The following is a 24,599-nucleotide window of genomic DNA, read 5'->3' as shown; positions in this document are numbered from 1 at the left end:
CCAAACGGTCCGCACGGCCCTCATAAGTACACACCTCTTAAAGACACCGGTAGTTCCGCTTCCGGCAGCACCAGATAAGTCGCGAGAGGAAGCTTAAATCCTGTCGTTTGCTTTTAGGACCACTTTCGGTGAGTGGTCGTCCCGGTATGCTTTGTTATGTCTGATGATTTTTAAAGTGAGCATCACCTGACAGTAATTTCAAAACCATTTCTATCGACTAGTTTAAGAAAGGGTTTAATTGACTGTGGAGATTGCGCAGGCGCTCTTGGGGCGAGAGGGCCTTGCTTGGGCGTTACGGCGTCCCGCGCCCGCTGAGTGGAAAAGGGGCGAGTTTTGTTGTCAGACGTGGGAAGGTGCCTAGTCTGTGTAACCGAGTTTTACTTGATGGTCTTCCTGCTTTTGTTAAATTTAGCTGGACCTTGCCCTGAAGAATTGATTCACGAGCCATTAAACCTCCCTGGAAATGCTCTCTAATAGTTAAAATAGCGTCCGAGAGTCGGAGCAGGTTCAAAAATTGACCGTGGCAGTTGGCTGACATGAACGAAGTCTCCCTACTTACTTTATCATAATTGCCATTTAATCTGAAATATTCGCCTTTCGCCCCAAATTACAATCTCCTGTGGCGGGGAGAGACGCGAATTCAAGGGACAATCTTGTCCCGTAGTTCTAAAGGCAAAGTACACACTTTATTTCTGTGGACTTTTCCTTTAAATGAGCTTTTCTGAACTAAAGTGGAAAAATAATTTTCAAAATGTAAATTCACTTATCACATGTGGCTTCATGTGTATGCATATAGGGATGAAGGCATTTTTTCTTAAAACCAATTTATAGGTTGAATCAGATTAGAAGTGCCTGGTGTAATTAGATTTCCCAGGGGAAGGGCAGGGGAGGGGCAGAGTGAGAGAGGGACACAGAATCTGAAGCAGGCTCCAGGCTCTGAGCTGCCAGCACAGAGCCTGACGCGGGGCTGGAACCCACAGACCGCGAGATCATGACCTGAGCCGAAGTCGGCCGCTTAACCGACTGAGCCACCCAGGCGCCCCTATAAATGCCAAATATTAACAGCAAACTTTAACCTAACTTACACGATTTTCCTTTTTGTGAACTGATTTTTCTTAAGTATTTAAGCTTGTGAACCCCATTAGACTATAAACTCATTATAATGTATTAAATAACTCTTGAGTCTTCTGGGTTTTGATGTTAGCATTACAACAAACAAACATTGCCATAAAACATTAATCACCATAAGTGAAGAGACAAGAATTTCAATCTTTTTACTTGTAAGGAAAGCTTTTGAGAAAAGAAGTGTTCTTTACTACTTTGAACAGCTTGATGTGGCTGATATAGTGAAATGTTTTAACAGTAATTGTATATTGCTTGACTATTTGCAAAGGACTTTCCAAGTCTTTTCAATCTCATTGATCCTGATATTTATGAAGAAGGAGATATAAGTATATTTTCTTTTTCATATGTGGATACTGAGACTTAGGTACTTAGGTAGCTCTTACACCAGAAATTCTGACCCCTAAAGTCATGACTTATTAGGACACACCCTTCTTGGAGGTGCGATAGATATGCAAGTGAAGTATTGTTTTCCTAAGTTGAAATAACAATTATCTTTGGAACATGTGTCCTTTTCTTTTTTTTTTTTTTAATTCAGTGCTATCTTTCCTATGAGGAAGAGCAAATAATTCTTTATTCATTTACAAATAGTTGAATGTCCATTGTGTCCCAAACCATGTGAAATTAAAAATTAATATGGCTTTCTCATATATAACCTGAATTATTAATTAAAAAGTATTTTATAAGTTTTCTAGCAGAGGCCTGAGCCCAAGAATTATAAATCTGAGGACAATAATTCAGTTATTAGTGTAGCAGGGGAAAAAAAGCCAACGGGAAATTTGAAGCAACATAGAACAAGCTGCAAACGTCTAGTGCTTGCACTTACTATGTTGCTTTGTACAAATTGGATAATGTCAGTGAACCTGTATTTCTTATCTATGAAGTAGATATACAACTAGTACCTACTTGACAGGATGTTTGAGAGGATCATCACAGTAAAGCACTGTATAATGTTTGCAATTTTAAAAATTGCTTTTGCAGTTATTAGAGAATTCTCCTTTTAAAAAAAAAAATTGTTCCCTGTCCTGTAGTTCTATAGTTTTGGCTTTCTGGATATTGTATAAACAGTAGCATATAGTGTGTAGCCTTTTGTGTCTCACTTTTTTTACTTAGCATAATGATTTTTGAGATTCATCCTTATTATTAAGTAGATTTTTAGTTTGTTCCTTATCGATGTTCCTTGTCAATTCCATCATATGGATCTACCATAATTTGTTTACCCATTCACCCACTGATGAACATTTGGTTCATTTTCAGATTTTAGCTGTTAGGAATAAAGCTTCTGGAAACAGTCACATACACATTTTTGTATGAACATATAATTTCTCTTTAGTTAAAAACTGTTTCAAACATGTTTACACCATTTTTTATTCTCACCAGCAATGCTCTGTACCCTTTGTAGTGCTTAGTATTGTCAGGTTTTGTTTCTTTTTTGTTGTTTTTTGCCATTTTGATGGATGTGTAGTAGCATCTTAGTTCTTATTTGTATTTTTTTAATTGTCTAATTGTGTTGAACATGTTTCACCGTTTATTTGCAAGTCATCTTTAATGAAATGTCTGTTCAATCTTCTGCCCCATTTTTTTAGTTGGATGATCATTACCTTATTGAGATTTGAGAGTTCTTTTCAAATTCTGGACATAAGTTCTTTATTATATGTGTGTACTACAAATATTTTCTCTCAGCTGAGATTGCTGTTTTCGTAAAATTTAAATTATTTCTTTTATGGATGGTTCTTTTTATTTGCTCTCTGGAAATCATTGCTAATGTAAGCTCACCAAGATTTTCTTTTTTGTTGACTTCTAGCAGTTCTGTAGTTTTAGGTTTTACATTTAGGTCTATGACCCATTGGGATTGCTTTTTACACATGGTGCAAGTTATGAATTGAAGTTCATCTTTTTTCATATGGGTGCTTAGTTTGTTCTAGCATCATTTGTTGTAAAATATTATCCTTTATTGAATTTCTTGGCATCTTTGTCAGAAATTAATTTACCATTTCTTTGTGGTTGTTTCTGGACACTATTCTGTTCCATAGATCTTTGGCTATCGTTTTCCGATACCACAGTCTTGATTACTATAGATTAAAGAAGTCTGAAACCAGGTAATGTGAAATCTTCAACTATATCCTTGTTTTTTGAACTTGTTTAACTATTCTAATCTTTGGTTTTTGAACTTGTTTTACTATTCTAAGTCTTTTTGGTTTCTATTTAACTTTAGAATCAGCCTGTCAGTTTCTACAAAGAGCTGGCTGGGTTTCTGATGTGTTGCATTGATTTTGTAGATCACTTGAGAACTGACATCTAGGAAGTTTACCCATCTTTTCTCATTATTAGGATGGGAAGGGCTCTTGTTCCAGCATTCTAGATTCTAAGACAGAAGCTTCTATGGGGATTTTTTAATGCTATTTCAGAAAGGAATAATGTATTTCCATTGTTGAATATTATAATTTACCAATTTCTATCTAAATTAACCACCTGAAGTTATTTTCCTTATCTGGAAAGTGTGAGATTGAATCATAATCTTTGGCCTTTGTTTTAGTGGTAACCTACTGTGTTCTACAGTCAAAGATCTAATTTTTACATTTGTCATGTGGTATATTTAATTTTTCAAAATTTATCATATTTCCTTACTCTTGAAAATTAATATACTTTTAGTATCCTTTTCTATATTAGTGTGATACCAGAGAATAGAAATATGAATATAGTAAGCCTTCTGTTAATAAATGGTCTTCACATTAGAAAGCCTTATTTCAATGAACTTTTTTCCTGGAAGCTAGAAACACGTATCATCAAGAAAGGTGTATGTTTTAAAAGTGTAAAAATTAACTTTGAAAGAGAAAATGAAATAAGAAATCTTATTCTTCTATGAATAGCTCTTGCTTTTTTTTTTCTTTATTTGGAAAGTGCTTAGAGAACAGAAATAAGAGATTGACCTAATAGGTGCTTCTGTCATATACTTATAGAACTTAGTAATTAACATTGATATCTGCCAGGTTTCTTTGGTTACAGTTAAACATTTGACAAAAACTTTCAGTCTGTACCTCTGATGAACCTATAATTAAAAAAAAATTTTTTTTAATATCTATTTTTGAGAGAGACAGAGACAGAATGCAAGTGGGTTAGGAGCAGAGAGAGAGGGAGACACAGAATCCGAAGCAGGCTCCAGGCTCTGAGCTGTCAGCACAGAGCCCAATGCAGAGCTCGAACTCAAGAACCTTGAGATCGTGACCTGAGCTGAAGTCAGTCACCTAACCGACTGAGCCACCCAGGTGCCCCATGAACCTATAATTAATAAATATCAGTGTTCTGGAGTACCTGGGTGACTCAGTCAGTTAAGCGCCTGATTTCAGCTCAGGTCATGATATTACGGTTTGTGAGTTCAAGCCCCGTGTCGGGCTCTGTGCTGACAGCTCAGAGCCTGGAGCCTGCTTTGGATTCTGTGTCTCCCACTCTCTGAGCGCCTCCCCTACTCATGCACGCTCTCTCTCTCTCTCTCTCTCTCTCTCTCTCAAATAAGTAAACATTAAAAAAGAAAAAAAAAGAACTCACACAACCCGAAATAAATATATATAATCAGTGTTCTCAGTCTACAGCCTTTCCTTACTTAACATCTAGATATTTAACTCAATAAATCTAGTTTGTATTTACTTGTTAAATGCTTTAACTCGTGGTTCTCAAATTGTGTGCCAAAGCTTTCCTGGACATCATAGTTAGTTGACAGGATGCCATGGAGTATTTTAAGCTTTCAAAGAAGCACAGCTGTACTCAACGTCTATCAGATCTCTTGTGGACTACTAGTCTGAGGTAGTTCACAGTTTCAACATATGGTCACACTACATTGCTTTCTTGATATCTTTGCAAAACTGGTTTTTTAGATGGTTGCTGTGGTAATAAAGCAAATACTGCATGAAAATCAATGTGGAAGAGGAAATGAGGCCAGCAGTGCCTAATCTGATTGCAAGCTTTGAGAATTTGTACACTGACTAGCAAGTACATGCATGTCATTATAAGTAATTGTAATTGTGTAAGAATAAAATAAAAAGATTATTTTATTCTGCTTATATGTATTTTTCAAGTGGTTTCTCAGTTTTTAGGTCTTAAAGTTCTTTATATATGCTGAGTATGAATCCTTTGTTAGTATATATATTAAAATATCTTCCCCCAGTCTGTGGATTAACTTTCCTTTCCTCTTGAACAGGCTTTGATTTTGATGAAGTGCAATTTGTTATAATTTTTTTCTTTTAAGAATAGTGATTTTTGTATCCTGTTTAAGCAGTCTTTACATATCCCAAGGTTTTGAAGATCTTCCTATATTTTCTTCCAGAAACTTTATAACTTACCTTTCATATTTAGGTTTGTGACTTATCTGGAATTAAGTTTGTGGAAGATGTAAGTAGTTAAGATTCATTCCCCCCCCCCCCGTACATATAGCAGATATTTCCAGCATCATTTATTGAAAAGACTTTCTCTTCCCCGCTTTGTATTTATTTATGCCTTTGTTGTACATTGATTGTATACATGTGGATCTAATTCTGGACTCCTTGTTCTGTTGCAGTGACGTATTTGTCCATCCTTATGCCAATACTTCACTGTTGTATTAACTGTAGTTTCATAGTAAGTCTTAAAACCTGATCCATTCATTTTTGATATTTTTTAGAAACTGTAATAAGTTACATTTGTTTGATTTTGGGATATAGCTATCTGTTATAAAATGAAAAATGCATATACTTAATATTTAGTTGAAAGTGAATAAACTTAGAACAAACTGTTTTATAATACATTACAGAGATGATTAACTTGTTTTTTAGGTTATGAGAGGACAGAATTAGCTTTGCAGAAACTTTGCCTTTAAAAATGGCTTATAGTTCATGCTAACCCAAGATTAAAAGATGTTATAAATGTACTGATATTTTCACTGGAAGTTATGAAAAGATCAGAAACATAGTTATTGAATGTGGAAAGTGATATATCATAGGGGAAGACACTTAATAGGCTATTTAAGCCATGGGTTCCTAGGCACACTCTATTCTTTTTTGTTCTAACATTCTCTCTGCAGTAGCATTCTCTTGTAGCCTCCTCCCTAGATCTTCTAGTGGTCAGTAAACATCCGTATTATTTTTAGAAATCAAAACTTTATGTATTTGTATCAGAGCCCTGGTAGGAAATAGAAGATACATTTTGCTGGGAATTTGAAGAAAATTTAATAAAGCTCCTCTATAGAGACATAAGAACAGGGTGCGGGAAATCAACATGGAACCTGGAGATTAGTAACAGCAGGAAATAAGGATGGCATAGTACCCCTGAATTAGCAAGAAGAAATGATGTTATAGACTTCTAATGAGAACTAGAGACATGGAGGATGGGCTACTCAACAGGAGGTATAGTTATAGAAGGTTGCAGCCTAAACCAAGGAAGGACCTGTGAAACGAATATCCTGACTTCTTCTCCATTCTGATTTGCCTGCTGGTACCTCCCATTGGACAAGTCTCATCAGAAAACTATAAATGTAGTCTGTAAGGGTCAGTCTCTTAGGGCACAGTAGCAGGGAAAGAAAGGCCAAAAATTGATCTGGATTGATGAGAGTGGTGGCACACCCAATACTCTGCACAGAATAATTCCTTTTAGCTGAAAATATGAAAGACAAGGTCTTTTTTTTTCTTTTAAATTTAGTGATTTCCCATATAATTTATGATCTAAAATAGACACATTTTATTTTGTTTTAATTTTGCCAGTGCACCCAGAGTTTTCTTTATAACATGAAGTATGTACAGGACCAAAAATCATTTCTCTTCAAGAAAAAGCAGCTTAGATGCAGTTCAGAAGAGCATATGAGATCTAGCATAGCTAAATATCTTCTTTTTCATTTATCATTTCAACATTTCCAAAATCTCATAAATTATTTGGATAGGCTTTGTTTTTGCATTTCCCAATGACCATAAATATATTTAGGAGTAATATAAAACTATTTCTGCCTTTTATAACCTATCATGTATTTAAATGTCACATAACAACCATCTTAAATAAGTAACATTTCAATTGATGGTAGTGAGAGACTTGAAGCAAAACTTTTAGAAGTGTACTTGTTTATTTTCTTTTTCCCCATTATGTGGAAAATTTTCAGCGTTTCTTCTCACATGGAAAGAGACAAGATAATGTGTCATGATGTATCTCAAAAATAGCTTTTGAATATTTTAGTTCATATACGTCACACAGTTCCTTTTCTGTACTATAATTATCTCCGTCACAGATAATATCCCGGGAATGTTCAATTCATATGTAAGCAGAAATATGACAGAAGCCTGCACTGAAATAGCAACTGCACAAGCTTATCATTTAAGTTATATCTTTAAATATCTTTTACCTAGGTTCATGATGGTCCGTAGTGGAAAAAATGGTGACCTTCATCTTAAGCAGATTGCGTATTATAAACGAACTGGTGAATATCATCCAACTACGCTACCAAGTGAGAGGAGTGGCATAAGAAGAGCAGCAAAAAAATTTATCTTCAGAGGTAACATTAATGCCCCACATCTTAAGTAAAAAGTTAATATAGATGCTTTTCCATGTGTGTTCTCTGTGGAGTCCTGAGAATTTCTGCAGTAACTGGTTGTTGCTTAACAGTTACCAGTGTAATTGATGATGCCACTCACTCAAAAGCAAAATAAAAATGACACTGAAGCTAACTGAATGCTAGTAAGCATGAAAAGGCCATTTTAAATCATAGACCGAAAATGATACCATGAAAAATTAAACACTCACCTGAATTAACCTTGCCTGCTTTTGTTCTCAGGTGGTTCCAACTTTAATGACACTTTCTACCACTTATGTCACTATCAATGAAGAGCTTAATTGATGCTAATATGAAAGTGTTGACGTTAACTTGTCTTGCTATATTTATTCCTGTGGTCTCCCCCTGCCATCAGATATTCTCAGGATCACATTCATTTGGGACACTAATCCCCCTGAATGGAATGAATATTTGAAAGGCAGTAGTATCTTTATGTTGAAAGATTATGGTAATTTTTCTCTTTCTCCTCTTCACAGGGAAGAGAAGTTTTGAGTTGAAATAAGCTGGTAGTCACCAGATAAATGAATGAATGTTGGTGCTATTAATGGGAGTTTTGTCTATAGGTAGAAAATCAGGCTTCCTTAAAAGCGGGTCATGAAGACTATAAAATAATAAACACCATCCTCTTATCTCTCTGTGTATAACCCTTCCTATAATTCCTCTACACTAGTAAGGACATGTTTTGCTTTTTGGTAAAGTTAGGATTCATTCATTTATTTATTACATCATTTATGCAACAATGTTTACCAAGTTCCTACTGTGTGCCAATCACATGTTAGGTTGAGGATAATACATTGATGAATAAATTAGATGAGGTTCCTGCTCTTAAAGTTGCTTACCTTCTATTCAAGTAAGGAATGTTCCACTCAGCATATAGTTAATTAAGCACATAGTAACTTGATGCTGTATTTGGAGTTTGAGTCCACACTGGAGAAGTACTGATTCTCACCCTATGTTGATTGTTTTCCCAGCTGTAGATTCTTCTCAGTGCCCTACAAAGGAAAACAGAGAACTATCTTAAAGATAAAGGTTCTCCCACTCTCCTGCTTTACAAACCACACTTCCTGTCCAAATCTAGAAAAATGTAACATAGATAGTTGCTTAAAAAAATGTAGTTATGGTGAAATACCACTCTAGAAGTTGCTTATCTGTACATAATTTATCTGCTAATTCATGCCATGTTTAGGAGGTGCCTGCAAATATTTTCCAGTTTGAGTACTCCCATGGAAAGATAATTTTATACTTCTGTGGTTATTACATGTTTTGGTGAGCAAGCTAGCTGCACTGGTATAGTTACAAAATAACAGCAACTGGTGCTCCTCCTGTGTATCTAGTAAGTTTAGCAGCTGAAAACCTTTCAGACTGCATGTATTCATTACAAATAAATATGCTATCTTAAAGGGAAAAAAAGAGTAAAAAAAAAAAAAACATAGGCTTGAAGATAAGGCTGTGATTATTTTAAAACTATATTGGTCTCTAAAAATTGCAATTATATCTTTTTGGGCATTATTTATTCTAGAAAAAAAGCTGTTTTATGTCGGAAAAGACAGAAAAACAAAATCGTTTGGTGATTGTTTCAGAAGAAGAAAAAAGAAAGTCCTAAGAGAATGCCATGAAAATGACACTGGAGCTCATCATGGCATATCCAGGACCCTTACTCTAGTTGGAATCCCGTTATTATTGGACTTCTGTGACCAATGATGTCAACAGTGGGTATGGCTTATGTATTAAGAATTTCTTAGGGGTACCTGGGTGGCTCAGTCGGTAAGTGTCTGATTCTTGATTTTGGGTCAGGTCATGATATCACAGTTGTGAGATCGAGCCCCACAGTAGGCTCCTCACTGGCGTGGAGCCTGCCTAAGATTCTCTCCTTCTCTCTCTGTCCCTTTCCCACTTGTGCATGCACGAGAATATTTTAAATAATGTCTTTGTAGTAGATATCCAAAATTCTCTATTCCTCCAGATTTATTCTAGATATTACCTCTTATTAAGCACTTTTTGTATGGTAGTTTTTGTACAAAAACATTTAAAAGGAGTTTTACTTCCCATAAAAATTCTCCTTTAAAATCACTAAAGTATAATTTGAACTAAAACATTATTTAAACATTTGAAAAATAGCATATTTAAATAGATTATTTAGAACCAGGTTTTCATCATTCAACTCTTGTATAGGCAGAATTCAAATGGGGCTGAAATTCTTTTGACTAAATGATTACCTCTCTGATGGCAATCATGTGATCTTTTCTTGAGAGGAGACTATGTTCATAAGTCAGATCCATTGTATGCTCTCATCTTTTGTGCATATTTCATCTTGATATAGAAAATATCAAATATGGTAGATACCCCAAATCAACTAAAGGTAAAATCAAGTTGCAAAATAATGAAATTCGTCTGAGTTTTGTAATTTTATGACCTATTAAACCTTCAACTTCTTCTTATAGGAAATTCATCTAGGAATTGTGGTATTCTTACTGGTAGGTCATCTGATTCCTACTGTTTCTAGTGTACTTTATATGATGAATGGTAGGAATTCCTTGGTATGTATATGAGATTCCTTTAATAATTATAATAGTACATCGAAAAGATTGTCATTTCAGGTATAAAAAATTAAACCAACATCTAACTAAAAATCATTTATGAGTTATCAGTTTGTAGTCTATGCATATATTCTAAGACCTCGGTAATTGTATTTGCCTTTATAACCTGCCACACATTACTTTGTTCAGTGAAATATTTGCCAAATCTTTATCATTTGAGAATGGATATGATTTTTGGAAATAATCAGAGGTTATTATGAAAACTAGTATATAAGTTGGAAGATAAGACTTTTGATTAAAAGTAACTGTAATGCAAAGACAGCTTATAAAATTTTGTTCACAAGTTGGTTTAAAAGAAGTTTCCTAAGTGGAATTCTAGAAATACGTTGAGCAGTGGCAGCATCCATATGTTAATCAATTCTCATCCCACTTACATAAAAACCTCCATGACAGGGGCACCTGGGTGGCTCAGTCGGTTGGGTGTCCGACTTCAGCTCAGGTCATGATCTCACTGTCCATGAGTTCGAGCCCCACGTCGGGCTCTGTGCTGACAGCTCAGAGCCTGGAGCCTGCTTCCGATTCTGTGTCTCCCTCTCTCTGGCCCTCCCCCACTCACACTCTGTCTCACTCTCTCTCTCTCAAAAATAAATAAACATTTAAAAAAAAAAAAAAAAAAAAAACCTCCATGACAGCATGGGCTTTGCTTTTGGTCTTTCTATTTTCTTGAGACCTGGAGGGATTTCTGGCATCTGTAAGTATTGTTTGAATAAAATTATGTTTTAATAAATATTGTTGGAATAGATTAATGACTACATTTATTAGAATGATAACTTTAAAAAAAATCTTTTGCTTATAGAAATTATTGTATATTCAGCTACTGACTTCAAATTTTAACAAATTTGATATAAGAAATTTGTTTGAAGATTTATTCATTTAATAAATATTTATTGAATATAAACTATTGTTCCATGTGAATAAGACCTGTTAAGGTAGTCCTTGGATTGTAATAACAAGTAATATTTTGCTTATTATTCTAAATAGAAGGTTTTATTCTATTCTGAGAATAGTCTAAAAGAGAAACTTTTAAAACACAAAGTACCAGGGGCGCCTGGGTGGCGCAGTCGGTTAAGCGTCCGACTTCAGCCAGGTCACGATCTCGCGGTCCGTGAGTTCGAGCCCCGCGTCGGGCTCTGTGCTGACTGCTCAGAGCCTGGAGCCTGTTTCCGATTCTGTGTCTCCCTCTCTCTCTGTCCCTCCCCCGTTCATGCTCTGTCTCTCTCTGTCCCAAAAAATAAATAAACGTTGAAAAAAAAAAAAAAAATTAAAAAAAAACAACAACACAAAGTACCAGTTAGCCATTTTAAAGTTCAGATTTATAAGACTGGTATTATGTTGACTATATTAACATCTGTATTGCATTTCTTTTTTTTTTTTTTTTTTTTTTTTTTTTTTTTTTTTACTGTGTGCCTATTTTATAGGTATATGCTTGTCAGCATTGCCAAGTGGCAAAAAATACAGTTATTCTAGCACCTAAACAGCACTTTCTCAAGGTGGAGAATCCATGGAGTATAGTTACTGTTGATCTGATGGGCCCATTTCATACAAGCATCAGAAGTCACGTGTATGCTATAATCATGGCAGATTTGTTCACAAAATGGGTTGTGATTTTGCCTCTCTGTGATGTTTCACCATCAGAAGTTTCTAAAGCTATTATCAATATATTTTTCATATATGGACCACCACAGAAAATAATAATGGACCAAAGAGAGGAGTTCATTCATGAGGTAAGATAAATAACTTATATCTAAGAGCATATTTTACTTACCTTTCAGTAAGTAATGAAAAGTAACTAATGAAAAGCCTCACCCTAAGTGCATATAGTGCTTAGAGATAATAATAATAACACTATGAAGCTATTATGAATCACCAGTTTTTCCAGTTATGTTTAAAGTCATGTGATAATCCAGGAGTTTGGAAATTTTACCAAAGGTATCAATAAATGTTTATAAGCCTCTTTTGTGAGGTTTAATAGCAAAAAACTAAAACTCACAGAAGATTGAGAAAATTTGTTCTTTTTGCTGTGATTTCAGTGGTTTAAATATTACTGAGAGAACATAATGGTGACAAAATATAATGTTTTCTTTTCCAGAAAATACATAGAAAACACTGCTAAAGTGTTGAAATAATATTAGAATATTACAGTGTGGATGAATACAATGTGTGTGTGTGTGTATTACACAGTTGGATGAAAATACAGATGTTTTAATAAAATGCACGAACTTTTTGTAAGTCTCTGAAGGAAAGACAATAAACATTGTCAAAGGAAAATCTGCTTCTTTGATTTTAAAGATAGGTCTTAAGGAAAACCAAAATTATAACCATTAATAGAATGTCTTGTTGATGGAAGAAAAAAGGCTCTTGGGGTAAGGATATCAGGATAGCATCCCACAAATGAATTCACTGGATCATTCCTAGACAACTTATTGAAACAAAGTTGTCTGACCCTTTTCCAGAGGTCAGTCATTTAAAACCATTGATTATAACCTCAGATTGAGGCTAACCCAAATGATACCAATTCTCTGGGATTTCTCTCTTTCTCTGTCTCTTTCTCCCTCTCTCCTTCCTCCCCACCCAATGTGGGGCTCAGACTTAAAACCCTGAGATCAAGAGTCGCATGCTGTACCCACTGAGCCATGTAGGTGCCCCTCTAGGATTTCTTCTAAATTACTTTTGAATTAAAAGGAGGCAGCCTAAATTAGTACATATATTAGCTAGGAACTCTATTAGCTACAAGTAAGAGAATAAGGTGCTATCCTGATATCCTTACCCCAAGTAAGGTACAAGAGAGTACCCCTCTCTTCTCTCGGCTGTCCAAGGTTGGAAGGGTAACTCTGAATGTCTTTGGGGACCCATGCTTCTAGTATTATGTTCCATCATCTTTGAGATGTGACTCTCAATCTTATGTTCATGACATGGCTGCCAGAGCCCTTGCCACAAAGTCTGTATTTCAGACAGAAGAAATGGGTAGGACAACAGACAAAAAAAGCTAGTACCATCTGAGTCTGCCCAGCAACTTCCATTTACAGCTCTTTGGGCCAGAACTATATCACATGAGTACCCCTACCTGCACAGCAGCTTGGGAAATGTGATTTTGTTTTTGTTGGGTTTTTTCCCTAATTTATTAGCTTTACCTTTTTAGTTACTATACTTGTCTTCTTACAATTAAGCAACAAGGATATAGTTTTTCAAAAGACAGGTTTATTAATCAAACGTTTACCCAGTTAAGAATAATAAAATATAGTCCGAGACATAAGGTAGGAAAAGTAAGTTGTTTCACATTTTATAGACTTACTGTTAGAAGTTTTCTAAACTCATTTTGGCTTTTGTTAGGTCCTGCAGATAATAAAATAACCACAACAATAATAGTAACATTACAAGTTATAAAGTACTTACTAGTTGCCAAGAACTGTTTTAGGTGCTTTACAAACATCTACTCCTATAATTCTCAAGAGTCCTGGGTAGGATTTTCCTCATTCTACAGATGAGGAAAGTGAGTACACAGAAGTTTGGTTACTTGTCAAAGTCACATAGCTATTAACCAGATTATGTGACTTAGTGTTTTTTTGAGAAATTGTTTGCTGAATTAAAATGTTACATGAACTCAGGGTTAGTGTTAAATTCTTTTCTTTTTGATTTCCTTGTATGTGTATGTTTAGCAAGGCACTTAGCCTCCCAAAGCTTCAACTTCTTATCTGTAAAATGGAGTTAATGATAACTTATGATTGTTCTAAGCTAATGTAAAGCATTTAGTGTACTGGCCACATAATGACTCAATAAATAGTCATTGCTGTTTTTAATGCAATATGTATGCTTTTATATAGAACGGCTACGATCAATGAAAAAGGCAAGATTCAAATTCTTTTGAAACCTTTCAGTCAGTGGAAGAGTAAAATACAAACTTTATTATTTTTTAATTTTTTAATTTTTATATTCTCAAGTTAGGTAACATACAATGTAGTCTAGGTTTCAGGACTAGGACCCAGCAATTCATCTCTTACATATGACATCCAATGCTCATCCCGAAGAGGGCCCTCCTTGATGCTCGTCACCCAGTTAACCCACTCCCTCACCCTCCCACCCCTATCAGCCCTCAGTTTGGTCTCTGTATTTAAAAGTCTCTTATGGTTTGCTTCCCTCTCTGTTTTTATCTTATTTTTCCTTCTCTTCCCCTATGTTCATCTGTTAAGTTTCTCAAATTCCACGAGTGAAATCCTATGATATCTGCCTTCCTCGACTGACTGACTTCGCTTAGCATGATACTCTCCAGTTCCATCCATGTTGTTGCAAATGGCAAGATTTCATTCTTTCTCATTGCCAAGTAGTATTCCATTGTATGTATATATACCACATCTTCTTTATCCATTCATTAGTTGATGGACATTTGGGCTCTGCATATTTTGGCTATTGTTGATAGTGCTGCTATAAACATTGGGGTGCATGTGGCCCTTTGAATCAGCATAAAATACAAATTTTAAAGTCAACTTTGTTTATATATTTTTCAGATCAATGTTGAACTATGTGGACTGTTTGGCACAAAGCAAATTGTAATTTCTCACACCTCCCAAGCTGTTAATCGAACTGAAAGTACATCTAGCACAATCAAAGCATTTCTTTGTAAACACTGTGCTGACCACCCAAACAACTGGGATGATCACCTATCAGCCATTTCATTTGCCTTCAATGTAACTCACTTGTGTGTGTCTTTTTGTACTTTCTATAATTCCTTACTTTTGAGTGATGACTATTTCTTGCTATGTATTTACAAATTTTTGTTTATTTTTGTTAAAATAGGAACCTACTAAAAATACACCATATTTTCAAATGTTTAATCGAAATCCTTATATGCCTGAGACTTCAGATATTCTTCATGAAGTGGATGGTGATGATACAAGTATGTTTGCCAAAATTCTAGGTGCAGTTAAAGAAGCTGATAAATTATCAAAAATGGAGAATAAGACAGCATCAGGACAACAGGTGATTCTATTTAATAGAAAACCCTATAATCTAAAAATCCATAAGGCAATTTAAAAAATTTTGGCATACACATACATACACACGGAGGTACGCACACATCCATGAACATATATATATATAACTAAGCCAAATTTTTTTCTGTTAAATTCTGTTTGTCTTGATAAAACAGTATGCTTATTAGCTATAAAATCTTGAGAGACCGAGGCGCCTGGGTATCTCAGTCGGCTGAGTGTCCAGCTTTGGCTCAGGTCATGATCTCACCATTTGTGAGTTTGAGCCCCGCGTCGGGCTCTGTACTGACAACTCAGAGCCTGGAGCTTACTTCAGATTCTGTGTCCCCCTCTCTCCGCCCCACCCCTGCTTGTGCTCTGTCTCTCTCTGTCTTTCAAAAATGAATAAATGTAAAAAAAAATTTTTTTTTAAATCCTGAGAGACAATAATGGGAGAACCTTGTATTTTGGTATCAAGTAGAGCTGAACTCAGATTTCTGGTCTTGTTGCTTTCCAGTTGTTTGATTTGGGCCAATTGCTTAACCAATCTCAGTTTAACTTCTTTGTGAAGTTGGGGTAATAATGATACTGGTTTTGAAATATTTTAAGATTCAAATGGGATTCATACCCACTTTGTAGTAGTATCTCAGTAAAATAACCATTTTGTTATTATCTGCATTTACCTTCAAGATACTATAGCTCTTTCATTCCTTTGTTCTCTTTTTTATTTTGCTATTGTAGGTGGAGAACAACAATTTTGAGGAACTGAATAAAAGCAAAGTCATTGTTAAAAAGAAACCAAAGCAGTTAAATCCATTTCATCTAAAAGTAGGTCATGAAGTTTTACGACAAAGGAAGAACTGGTGGAAGGATGGTCGTTTCCAGTCTGAATGGGTTGGTCCTTGTGTCATAGACTATATTACCGAAAGTGGATGTGCTGTTCTGAGAGACAACACTGGGACTAGACTTAAAAGACCTATCAAAATGTCCCACCTTAAGCCCTATGTAAGAGAGTCCAGTGAACAAGGTAAACATCTGTCATTTATCTGAATTTTTACTCTTTGAATGAGGAGAGAAGTTAAAAATAATATAAGAATCCCCCGACCCTGGCCTAAACTCCTTCTCTTAGTTAGGTTTTCTTTCCCCTTCTCATTTTTATAAAATGCGGTATAGTTTTAGATACCAGGTATTCTGTTTTATTAGAATGTCTCTTCTGAAACTGTCAGGCTTGGAAGAAATTTTATTTTGATTTCTAGTTTACTTTTCACACATTTGCCCCACAGTTCACATAGGAGATGCTGGACCTATTTCACAGAAGGAAGAATTAATACCTTTTCTGTTTTTACTTTCACAATATTTTACTTGTCACTTTGTGCCTCGTTTAGCATCAGAAAATATCAACTAAGATAAATAATGCCAGAACCAACCATACTAACCAGAATTCTGTGAGATAAATACACTAGGGGACTTTAAAAAAAAAAGGGATTAATTTGTAATGTTGCACCATAGTCAGGTCATGATGGATGCAAGGAGGGTGCAGAGTAGGGTGTAGTCAGAATGCTTTAAGGTACTGTCAGAAGAGGTGATAGCCTTTTGACAGCAAGGTTATACTTGCCCCCAAATGTGGTTTTGAACAGTCAGGATGATATCCTGATTTCTTTAACTCTTCCGTTCAGAGATTAAGAGATAAGTGACATTTTGCCATGGCTTTCAGATTAAATCCCACTTTCTCCAGCCTATTTTAACTGCTCCCTAGAGATTCTCTCGGGTGGATAACTGACAGGGAGTGAATTGGTACCTCATCCAGTTAATTTTGCTTTTCCTATAAAGCAGTATTATTTGAATATGAATAACAAAGGAAGATAATACAGTACCAGGCTTAAGTGAATATTATAAGAGCAATAATAGACTATTTATGTTTACCCTAGTTTTTTAGGATAAAAATGCCCTTGGAGGCTGCTCAAGAATAGTTCAGCTTTGCTTCTGATCTGGGTTACAACTCTCATGTTTAAAATTCTTAGCACCTTTCCTTCTGCTTATGACAGCCTAATTGCTCTGTTAGTAAACTTACCTTGGACTGTTCTAATTCTGAAATCTCACAGTACTCATTCTCTTTCTTGGAAGGTCGGCACTTTCATTCCTTGTACCTCTTCTCAGTACTGAGTTCCCTTCATGATTTGTCTTATGCAAATTAAGTAGGAAAAAAACTGATTATACAGGTACATGTTGTCCTTTTTTCTCTAGCATGATTTTCTCCCTAGTCTCAGCATTCAGGACTTGCTCCCTTCTAATGTGTAAACCTTCCTTAATTAATACAAAATTTACATTGAAAATGTTGCTATATCAGGATCTGTTTCAACATTTTACAGTTTGCTGTTACCAAAGACTTTCTCAGAAAGGAGGCCAAACATTTTGCTACTCCTGCATATTTCAGAATCCAGTTGAGGAGAACAGCTTCTAAACAGAGGCAGTCTAATTTTTGCCTCATGCTCGAATTCTCTGCTGATATTTCTTCCAGTAATATAAAAGAAATTACAATTTTAGTACTAGTGTACATATAAGAAACCTGAAATAATAAATGGGTAAAATTGTTTTTTCTTGTTAATCAAAGGACGTGTGGTCTGGCCATCCTGGAATCTGGTTCTTGATTACTCTTTGTTTCTTATTTTGTGTTTCTTTTTCTTTTCTTTTCTTTTTTCTTTTCTTTTCATTTTTTTCTTAGATTCAAAATAAATGTGATTTCTGCCATCTTTTTCTTCAATATCACACATTTTCTTGAAAATCTTTAATTCAAAAGCTGATTTTAAAGAGTCCTTGAACTGAATGTGAAGCAAACTAAATGTCTTTGAATGACTTAAATCCTGTTCTTTCATTTGACATAAATTTGAAAGAGGTATAGCCTCTGCACTTATCATTGCTGTGCACTGTCTGTCTGCACTTATCATTGCTACTCTTACCAGCCATGAGATCTCGTAGCTGTTTTAAAGACTCACTGTCCAAAGCAGATAAGCTTCTGTTGCCAACTTCTTATCCATTCTTATCTAGAACATGAGGCAACACATTCAGTACTAGGTCTACAATATTTCTCATTGCTATTTTAGGCAACCCTATGTCATTTTGTTTAGTAGTTCAATGTCAGGTACCTTTTCAAGACTAATTATTTTAACAAGAAGTTTTATGACATTCCATACTATCTTTTTGTGATCATAATGTCCCCTTTGAAAGGAAAAATGTTACTGACTCCTTATCATATCCAGCATACATTTTGAGTAGTTTTATTTTGTTTTGGTTGGAAGTTGTGATAGATATCTGTCTGCTGATTGCCCTTCACAATTTATGAAATGGTCTTCATTATTTTGTAAGTTTCCTTTTCCTGCCATGACAAATTACCATAAATTCAGTGGTTTAAAATGCACATCTTACAATTCAGTATCTTAGAATTCCAAGATAAGTTTTCTTGGGCTAAAGCCAAATGTTGGCAGGGCTGTGTTCCTTTCTGGAAACTCTAGAAGAGAACCTATTTCTTTGCCTTTCCCACCTTTGAGGGGCTGCCCACCTCGTGTGGGTTGTGGTCTCCTGCCTCTCCAGAGCCAGCAATGGCTGGTAGAGTCCTTCTCAGGTCACAGGCACTGCAACCTTCTCTCTTCCTCCCCCTTCCACATTTAAGGACCATGTTCTTGAGGCCACCTGGATAGTACAGGATAATCTCCCTATTTTAGGGTCAGCTGGTTAACAACCTTAATTCTATCACTTCTCTAATTTTCCTTTGTCATGTAAGGTAATATAAGTACAGGTTCAGGGAGTTTTTGGTACATGGACATCTTTAGGGGCCCATTATTCTCCCAACCACAATTACGGTCTACAGTCAGGAAACAAAACTAACCTTAGTTCTTTATTGTCAAGCCCATGATTTTTATTGTTAACGTAATTCATCCAAAGAACCTCCCTTTGTTTGGGCTGCTAGTTGTATAATCTCTAAATCAAGAGTCCTTCAGTTCTCTGTTGTTAGTATTGCTTATCTATTATAGTGACAATTATGTAGTATCAAATTATAATTATTTGTTGTTATTTTATCATAAGGAAGGATATACTAGTGTGGCAACACATTCTAATACTTTTAGGATTATCAGGCCATATATAGAATTAGTCTGGTCACCTCTTTTCAGAATAAGAAAATTATTTTAAAACCATGTACTTTTCTGTTTGAAGAAACAAATTAAACCGAATTACGCAGACTTTTTTGAGACTTTAATTTTAACTTATTTTTCTTCTTAGGGAAATTTAAAAATTTGTTTCTTTTATTTTTTTACCACTTAAAACTATGTAAGGTGGGGTGCCTGGGTGGCTCAGTTGGTTAAGCTTCCCACTTGGTTTCAGCTGAGGTCATGATCTCATTGTTTCTTAGTTCAAGCCCCATGTCAGGCTCCATGCTGATTCTCATTCTCATTCTCTCTCTCTCTCCCTCCCTCCCTCCCTCCCTCCCTCCCCCCCCCTCCTCCTCCCCCCCCCCTCCCCCCCCACCCTACCCTTCTTGCTTGCTGTCTCTTAAAATAAAAATAAACTTAAAAAAAAAAAAACAACAAAAACTGAGTAAGGAAAAGTATGTCAAACTGCTGGTAACACCTTACCTCTTTTTGTGAGAAACTAAAGACCTAATTATTCAGTCTGGTCAAAACTGAAATAATGCTTTTCATCAAACAGATGTCATAATGATAACTAAATTAACAGAATGAGAAAAAAAAATTAAGTAAAGTTTATCATGTAATGTGACTGAATTGAAAATGTTTTAGTATTGTATGTTTACCTCTCTATCTTGGGGGTAAAAACTTAATTTCTTTTTTAATATCCCTAACTCAGGATTATTCTACATCAGTACTGTCCAGTAGATATATATAAAATGCAAAAATTATGTAATAGTGTAATTTTAAATTTTCTAGTAGTCACATTAAAGTAGAAAGAAATAGGTGAAAATAATTTTAATAATATATTTGATATAACCCAGTGTATCTAATTATTATTATTTAATCATGTGAGTAGGGCCTGATCGAAAGTCTCTTTCAGGTAATTTTTGGTAATTTGTTTTGAAGTTAAAGAGCATTTCTGTTAGCTCCAGTAGGTTTAGACCATAGTAGGAGTTGAAACATATTTGACCTTTCTGAATGAATGAGAATTTTGTTTTTTTTCTTACACAAACAAGGCTTGAAATCTCCAGAGTAATTTTCCATTGCATATAAAGTGATTTGTATAGAATTTGCCAGGTATAGTTCTTGTTGTTTACAGTGTTATTGCAATAGGTACTTTAAAATGTATCACTTACTTAAAAGAAAAAGTATGTATATTATATAAAGACATATATATAGAAGCTCTCCTCTTATAAACAAGTGAAGTTGGTAAAATCCATTTATTTCGAAGTTCAGTGTAACAAGGGGGTGTTTAAGCTGAAGGTCTGTGAGTACATTTCCAAGATACCAAAGTGGTAACTTCTAAGAACTTTATATCTGTGCATGTTTTTCCTGTTGATACGTGTTTACTGGTCATATTTTTTTAAAAGAGACCTGATTTATCTGCATTGAAAACAGTGTTTGAGACCGAAAACGTCCTTCATCAAAGATCTTGGCAAGGATCTTTGGAAATACCTTAAATGCTGTGGTATCTGCTTTCACTGATATTTTTGCAGCTTTGTGCAGGAATTCCCATGGCTTATTTGAAAAATTTCATCAGCAATGCTTTTATCATACCTAACCTTTTAAAGTTCTCTTATATACTAGTATCTAGCCTTCTCCAATATTAAGAGCTTAAGAGTGAACTTAGATTTTGAATCTTATCAACATATGCTAAAGTGTTTCAAATGCATTGATCACAATTTTGCTCTTTCTTCCTGCTCTTGGGCAGTAGCACTTCTCATGGTTTGTATGGTTTGGTTTTTATCTTTCAGAGTACCTCTTGTCCAACAGTTCATCATGCTAACATACAAAACTCATTCTTAACCACCTTCAATTATCCATACTTTATTTTCATCATAAATATGTGTATCTTCTTGCCATCCTTCTCAGTTTTAGTTCCTACTATTCATAAATAAGAATTGGTGGGGTAAAACTTGGAAAAACCTCTCAAAACTAAAATACCAAGTATACTTTGCTTAATGAAGAATAAAATGGGCCAAACTAAATGCCCACACAAGCCAAGTCCGTTTATACCATCTGTGGGTAGAGACCATGGCTTTGATCTTTTGAAGTTTTTAAATCAAAAGTGCTTAAATGTTGTAAACTTAATGGGATTGGAGTAGGCTCAGTAAGCTTTCCACAAGTTAGCATGAGAATGGGTAGAAGAGGATCATATTCCAGGGTTTATTAGGAAATTTATATGCTCTGAGAAGTTTTTGTTAATCTCTTATCTAAATGGGCAATTAATCTTCCTTTTGATATTTCTTGAACTTAAAATTTGAGGATTCTTTAAGCCATTAAAATCGTAGAATTATGAATGTTTTGGGAGAAAAATCCAGAAAGAGAAAGCAGGGGTCCAGGAAGTTAATCATCTATGGTGGAAGAGTTCTTTGTTGTAACGAATTAAAAAATGCCAGGTTGGGAGGAATCCTTTTATATACATTAATCTTTTTTTTTTCTTTTATAAAGATGCTACTGCTTTTCCATCAGTTTAACATTCATATTAAGCATTTTTTTTTTCTTGATAGTGATGATAACTTTGCTCAAAATAGAATAAAATGCTGGCAAGGAAAGTTCCTTGTCAGTATTTCAGTATGAATTTAGCTATACCTTAAAATTTCATGAACATTTTGGTATTAAATTAGACTTAGGTAAGCTAAGTATTTTAAGCCCACTTACACATAAGTTTGCCTACTTACCTGTATCATATAAGCCTGACTTTAGTAACTCTCACAGAAGCCTCATTCTAGTAACTTCATATTATTATTCGTTTATAATTTCATATTATAAACAATTTGATATTATTGCTCTACTACATATTCTATGAAGATTAGGTTATCTGAAGTTACAAATGTGAGGATTTAATTTGTTAAATATCATTCAAGATCCCATTAATTCACTCAGAGGTGCTTTTAAGGATAACACCAACATCAGAAATAGAGTTCTATAACTTTTAATCTTTACCATCATCTTCAGCCCCTTCTATCCCTTCACCCATACCTGCCAAAGACAGGTCAAGGGAACAGGAAAACTTGACTCTTTTAAAATTTTTGGTCTTTCCTGAACTCTATGCATATGAACTGTATTTGTCATTTTTTTAATGTTTATTTATTTATTTTGAGAGAGCATGCATGTGTGAGTAGGAGAGGGACAGAGTGAGAAGGAGAGAGAGAATCCCAAGCAGGCTCTGTGCTGTTAGCGTGGAGCCTGATGTGGGGCTCGATCTCATGAACCATGAGATCATGACCTGAGCTGAAATCAAGAGTCTGGTGCTTAACCGACTAAGCCACCCAGGCGCCCCTGTATATATCATTTGATTCATCCTTTGACATGTATATTTATTTAGTAGATAGGAGAACCCACCAGAATTAATCAGAATTAACCAATTAATCTGATTGTTAATTTTTATTACTTGGGGTTTCATCCTTATTTAACATTGTTTAATTTTAAAATGATGTTTAATTATAATACTAAAAGGTGACCTTATGATGTTTCTTCTTTCAGACAGTCTTTATCTCTTGCAAGGTTCGGTAGTGGCAGATCATGACTACATCGGATTGCCTGAAATTCCAGTTGGAGCATACCAAGCAAATATTCTGGTAGAAGATGCAACTATTGGTGTAGTCGATAATGAATTACTGACATCAAGCAAAGATGGTGAACTATTAGAATATAGAAGTGCCAAAATCTCTCCATTGCTGGAAGATCATAGTACTCTTGAAAAGCAGACTTTCAGTCTGTTGGACTCTTCAAACCAAGTCCTTGAGTACTTAAGTTAGTAAATACTAAAATCTATTTAAAGTGTTTGTTTAGAATGTATCACTCCTTGAATCTTGATATCTTTTCCATTCAAAAAAGTTGTATAGAAGTGTCTTGACACACTCTTGATGACTAAATCCTGAAGTTTTATTTTATAACTATTAATTTATATAAACTTATGTTTGAATGTCAATACATATATATAAAGGCAAAGAAAACATATAATATATAGAATTCCCTTTTTCTTCTGAAAAGAGAATAGGCAAAGCATGATTACTTCTTAGGAAGGAAACTGAATTCCAGCTTAGAACTCTCAGATCTTTCTCTGCTATTGGTGCCATGTTTTCAGTTTAATTTTTTTTTGGAATATTTTCCCCCTTTGAAAAGTAAGTTTGAACTACCTAGAATGGGATTAATAAATATTTATTCAACCATAACGATGAATTAAGTGAAACTTCTTTCTGTGTCATAGGAACTTTTTAAAAACAATATTGTAGGGAAAAAATTTTAGAGTTGTTTAATAAGCTCTTAAAGGGTATTGATAATTTCACCTTGTAGGCTCAGAATTTGTATCTGAAACGATGTATTGGTTTGAAAACAGTTGTGCATTTCCATAGTATATATTAAGCCAAAAACACCTTTAATAACATTTTTTTCAATCTTAGAGAAGTAAATAATGCTAACTAGTATAAAAGATTTTAAACTATAAGCTCTGATATTCTGATATTTGTAACTTTATTCAACAAATATTTGTTGTAAAACACTTTGAAGAATTTTGTGGGAAGATTAAAGAATGAGTTAGATGTGTGTCTCATCTTCATAAGGGATTTACAGTGTGGTAAAGATTATAGACCATATAAGCCATGTATAACACAAGTTACAAATTACATGCTGAAGTCCATTAGAGAAGTACAGGTGATATACAGAGAGTGTCATAAAGGAGAGATGTTAACTTCTAGATAGAAAATTTAGGATTATGCTTACAAAAGAAGGATCATTTGAACGTGACTTTGAAGAATGCACAGGATGTGATGAGACGGTACAAAAGAGAGGAAGAAAAATGAACAGTCAGAAAAATATTATAGTGATTCACAGAAAGGCAGGGCTTTTGGTTGTCTATAGTACCTCAGATACTTACATTCAGGTGTAATGTATGGGAAAATAAAGCTGAAAAGGGAAGTATGAATGAAACTTTGTGGAGGGTGTTGAATACAGTTATGGTTTGAATTGTGAAGTACTAAACTCTGGTACCTCAGAATGTGACCTTATTTGGAAATAGGGTTATTGCAGATGTAAACATCAGTGTAGATGAGGTCATATTGGAGTAGAATGGGGTCCTAATACAATATGACTGATGTCTTTATAAAAGGGAGTAATTTGAACACAGACTCAAGGGGAATGAAGAGGAAGGCAGGGACTGGGCATATAT

The 24,599-nt window shown here is 34.8% G+C and overlaps 1 protein-coding gene across 1 annotated transcript; it reads left to right on the top strand.

The window, feature by feature from the left end:
- Window positions 1-58: 58 nt before the first annotated feature.
- Window positions 59-23,973, top strand: GIN1 (gypsy retrotransposon integrase 1). The gene is given in 10 exon segments (XM_030325869.1): window positions 59-128; window positions 7,485-7,630; window positions 9,207-9,352; window positions 9,354-9,396; window positions 10,917-10,921; window positions 11,703-12,008; window positions 14,787-14,977; window positions 15,075-15,258; window positions 15,990-16,275; window positions 22,916-23,973. Coding segments are annotated over 9 exon segments (1,578 nt in total). The 5' UTR covers window positions 59-128; window positions 7,485-7,488; the 3' UTR covers window positions 23,191-23,973.
- Window positions 23,974-24,599: the final 626 nt, after the last annotated feature.

The sequence above is a fragment of the Lynx canadensis genome, chromosome A1 (assembly GCF_007474595.2).
Source record: "Lynx canadensis isolate LIC74 chromosome A1, mLynCan4.pri.v2, whole genome shotgun sequence".
Taxonomy (NCBI): domain Eukaryota; kingdom Metazoa; phylum Chordata; class Mammalia; order Carnivora; family Felidae; genus Lynx; species Lynx canadensis.
This window is presented reverse-complemented; position numbering and strand designations above follow the sequence as displayed.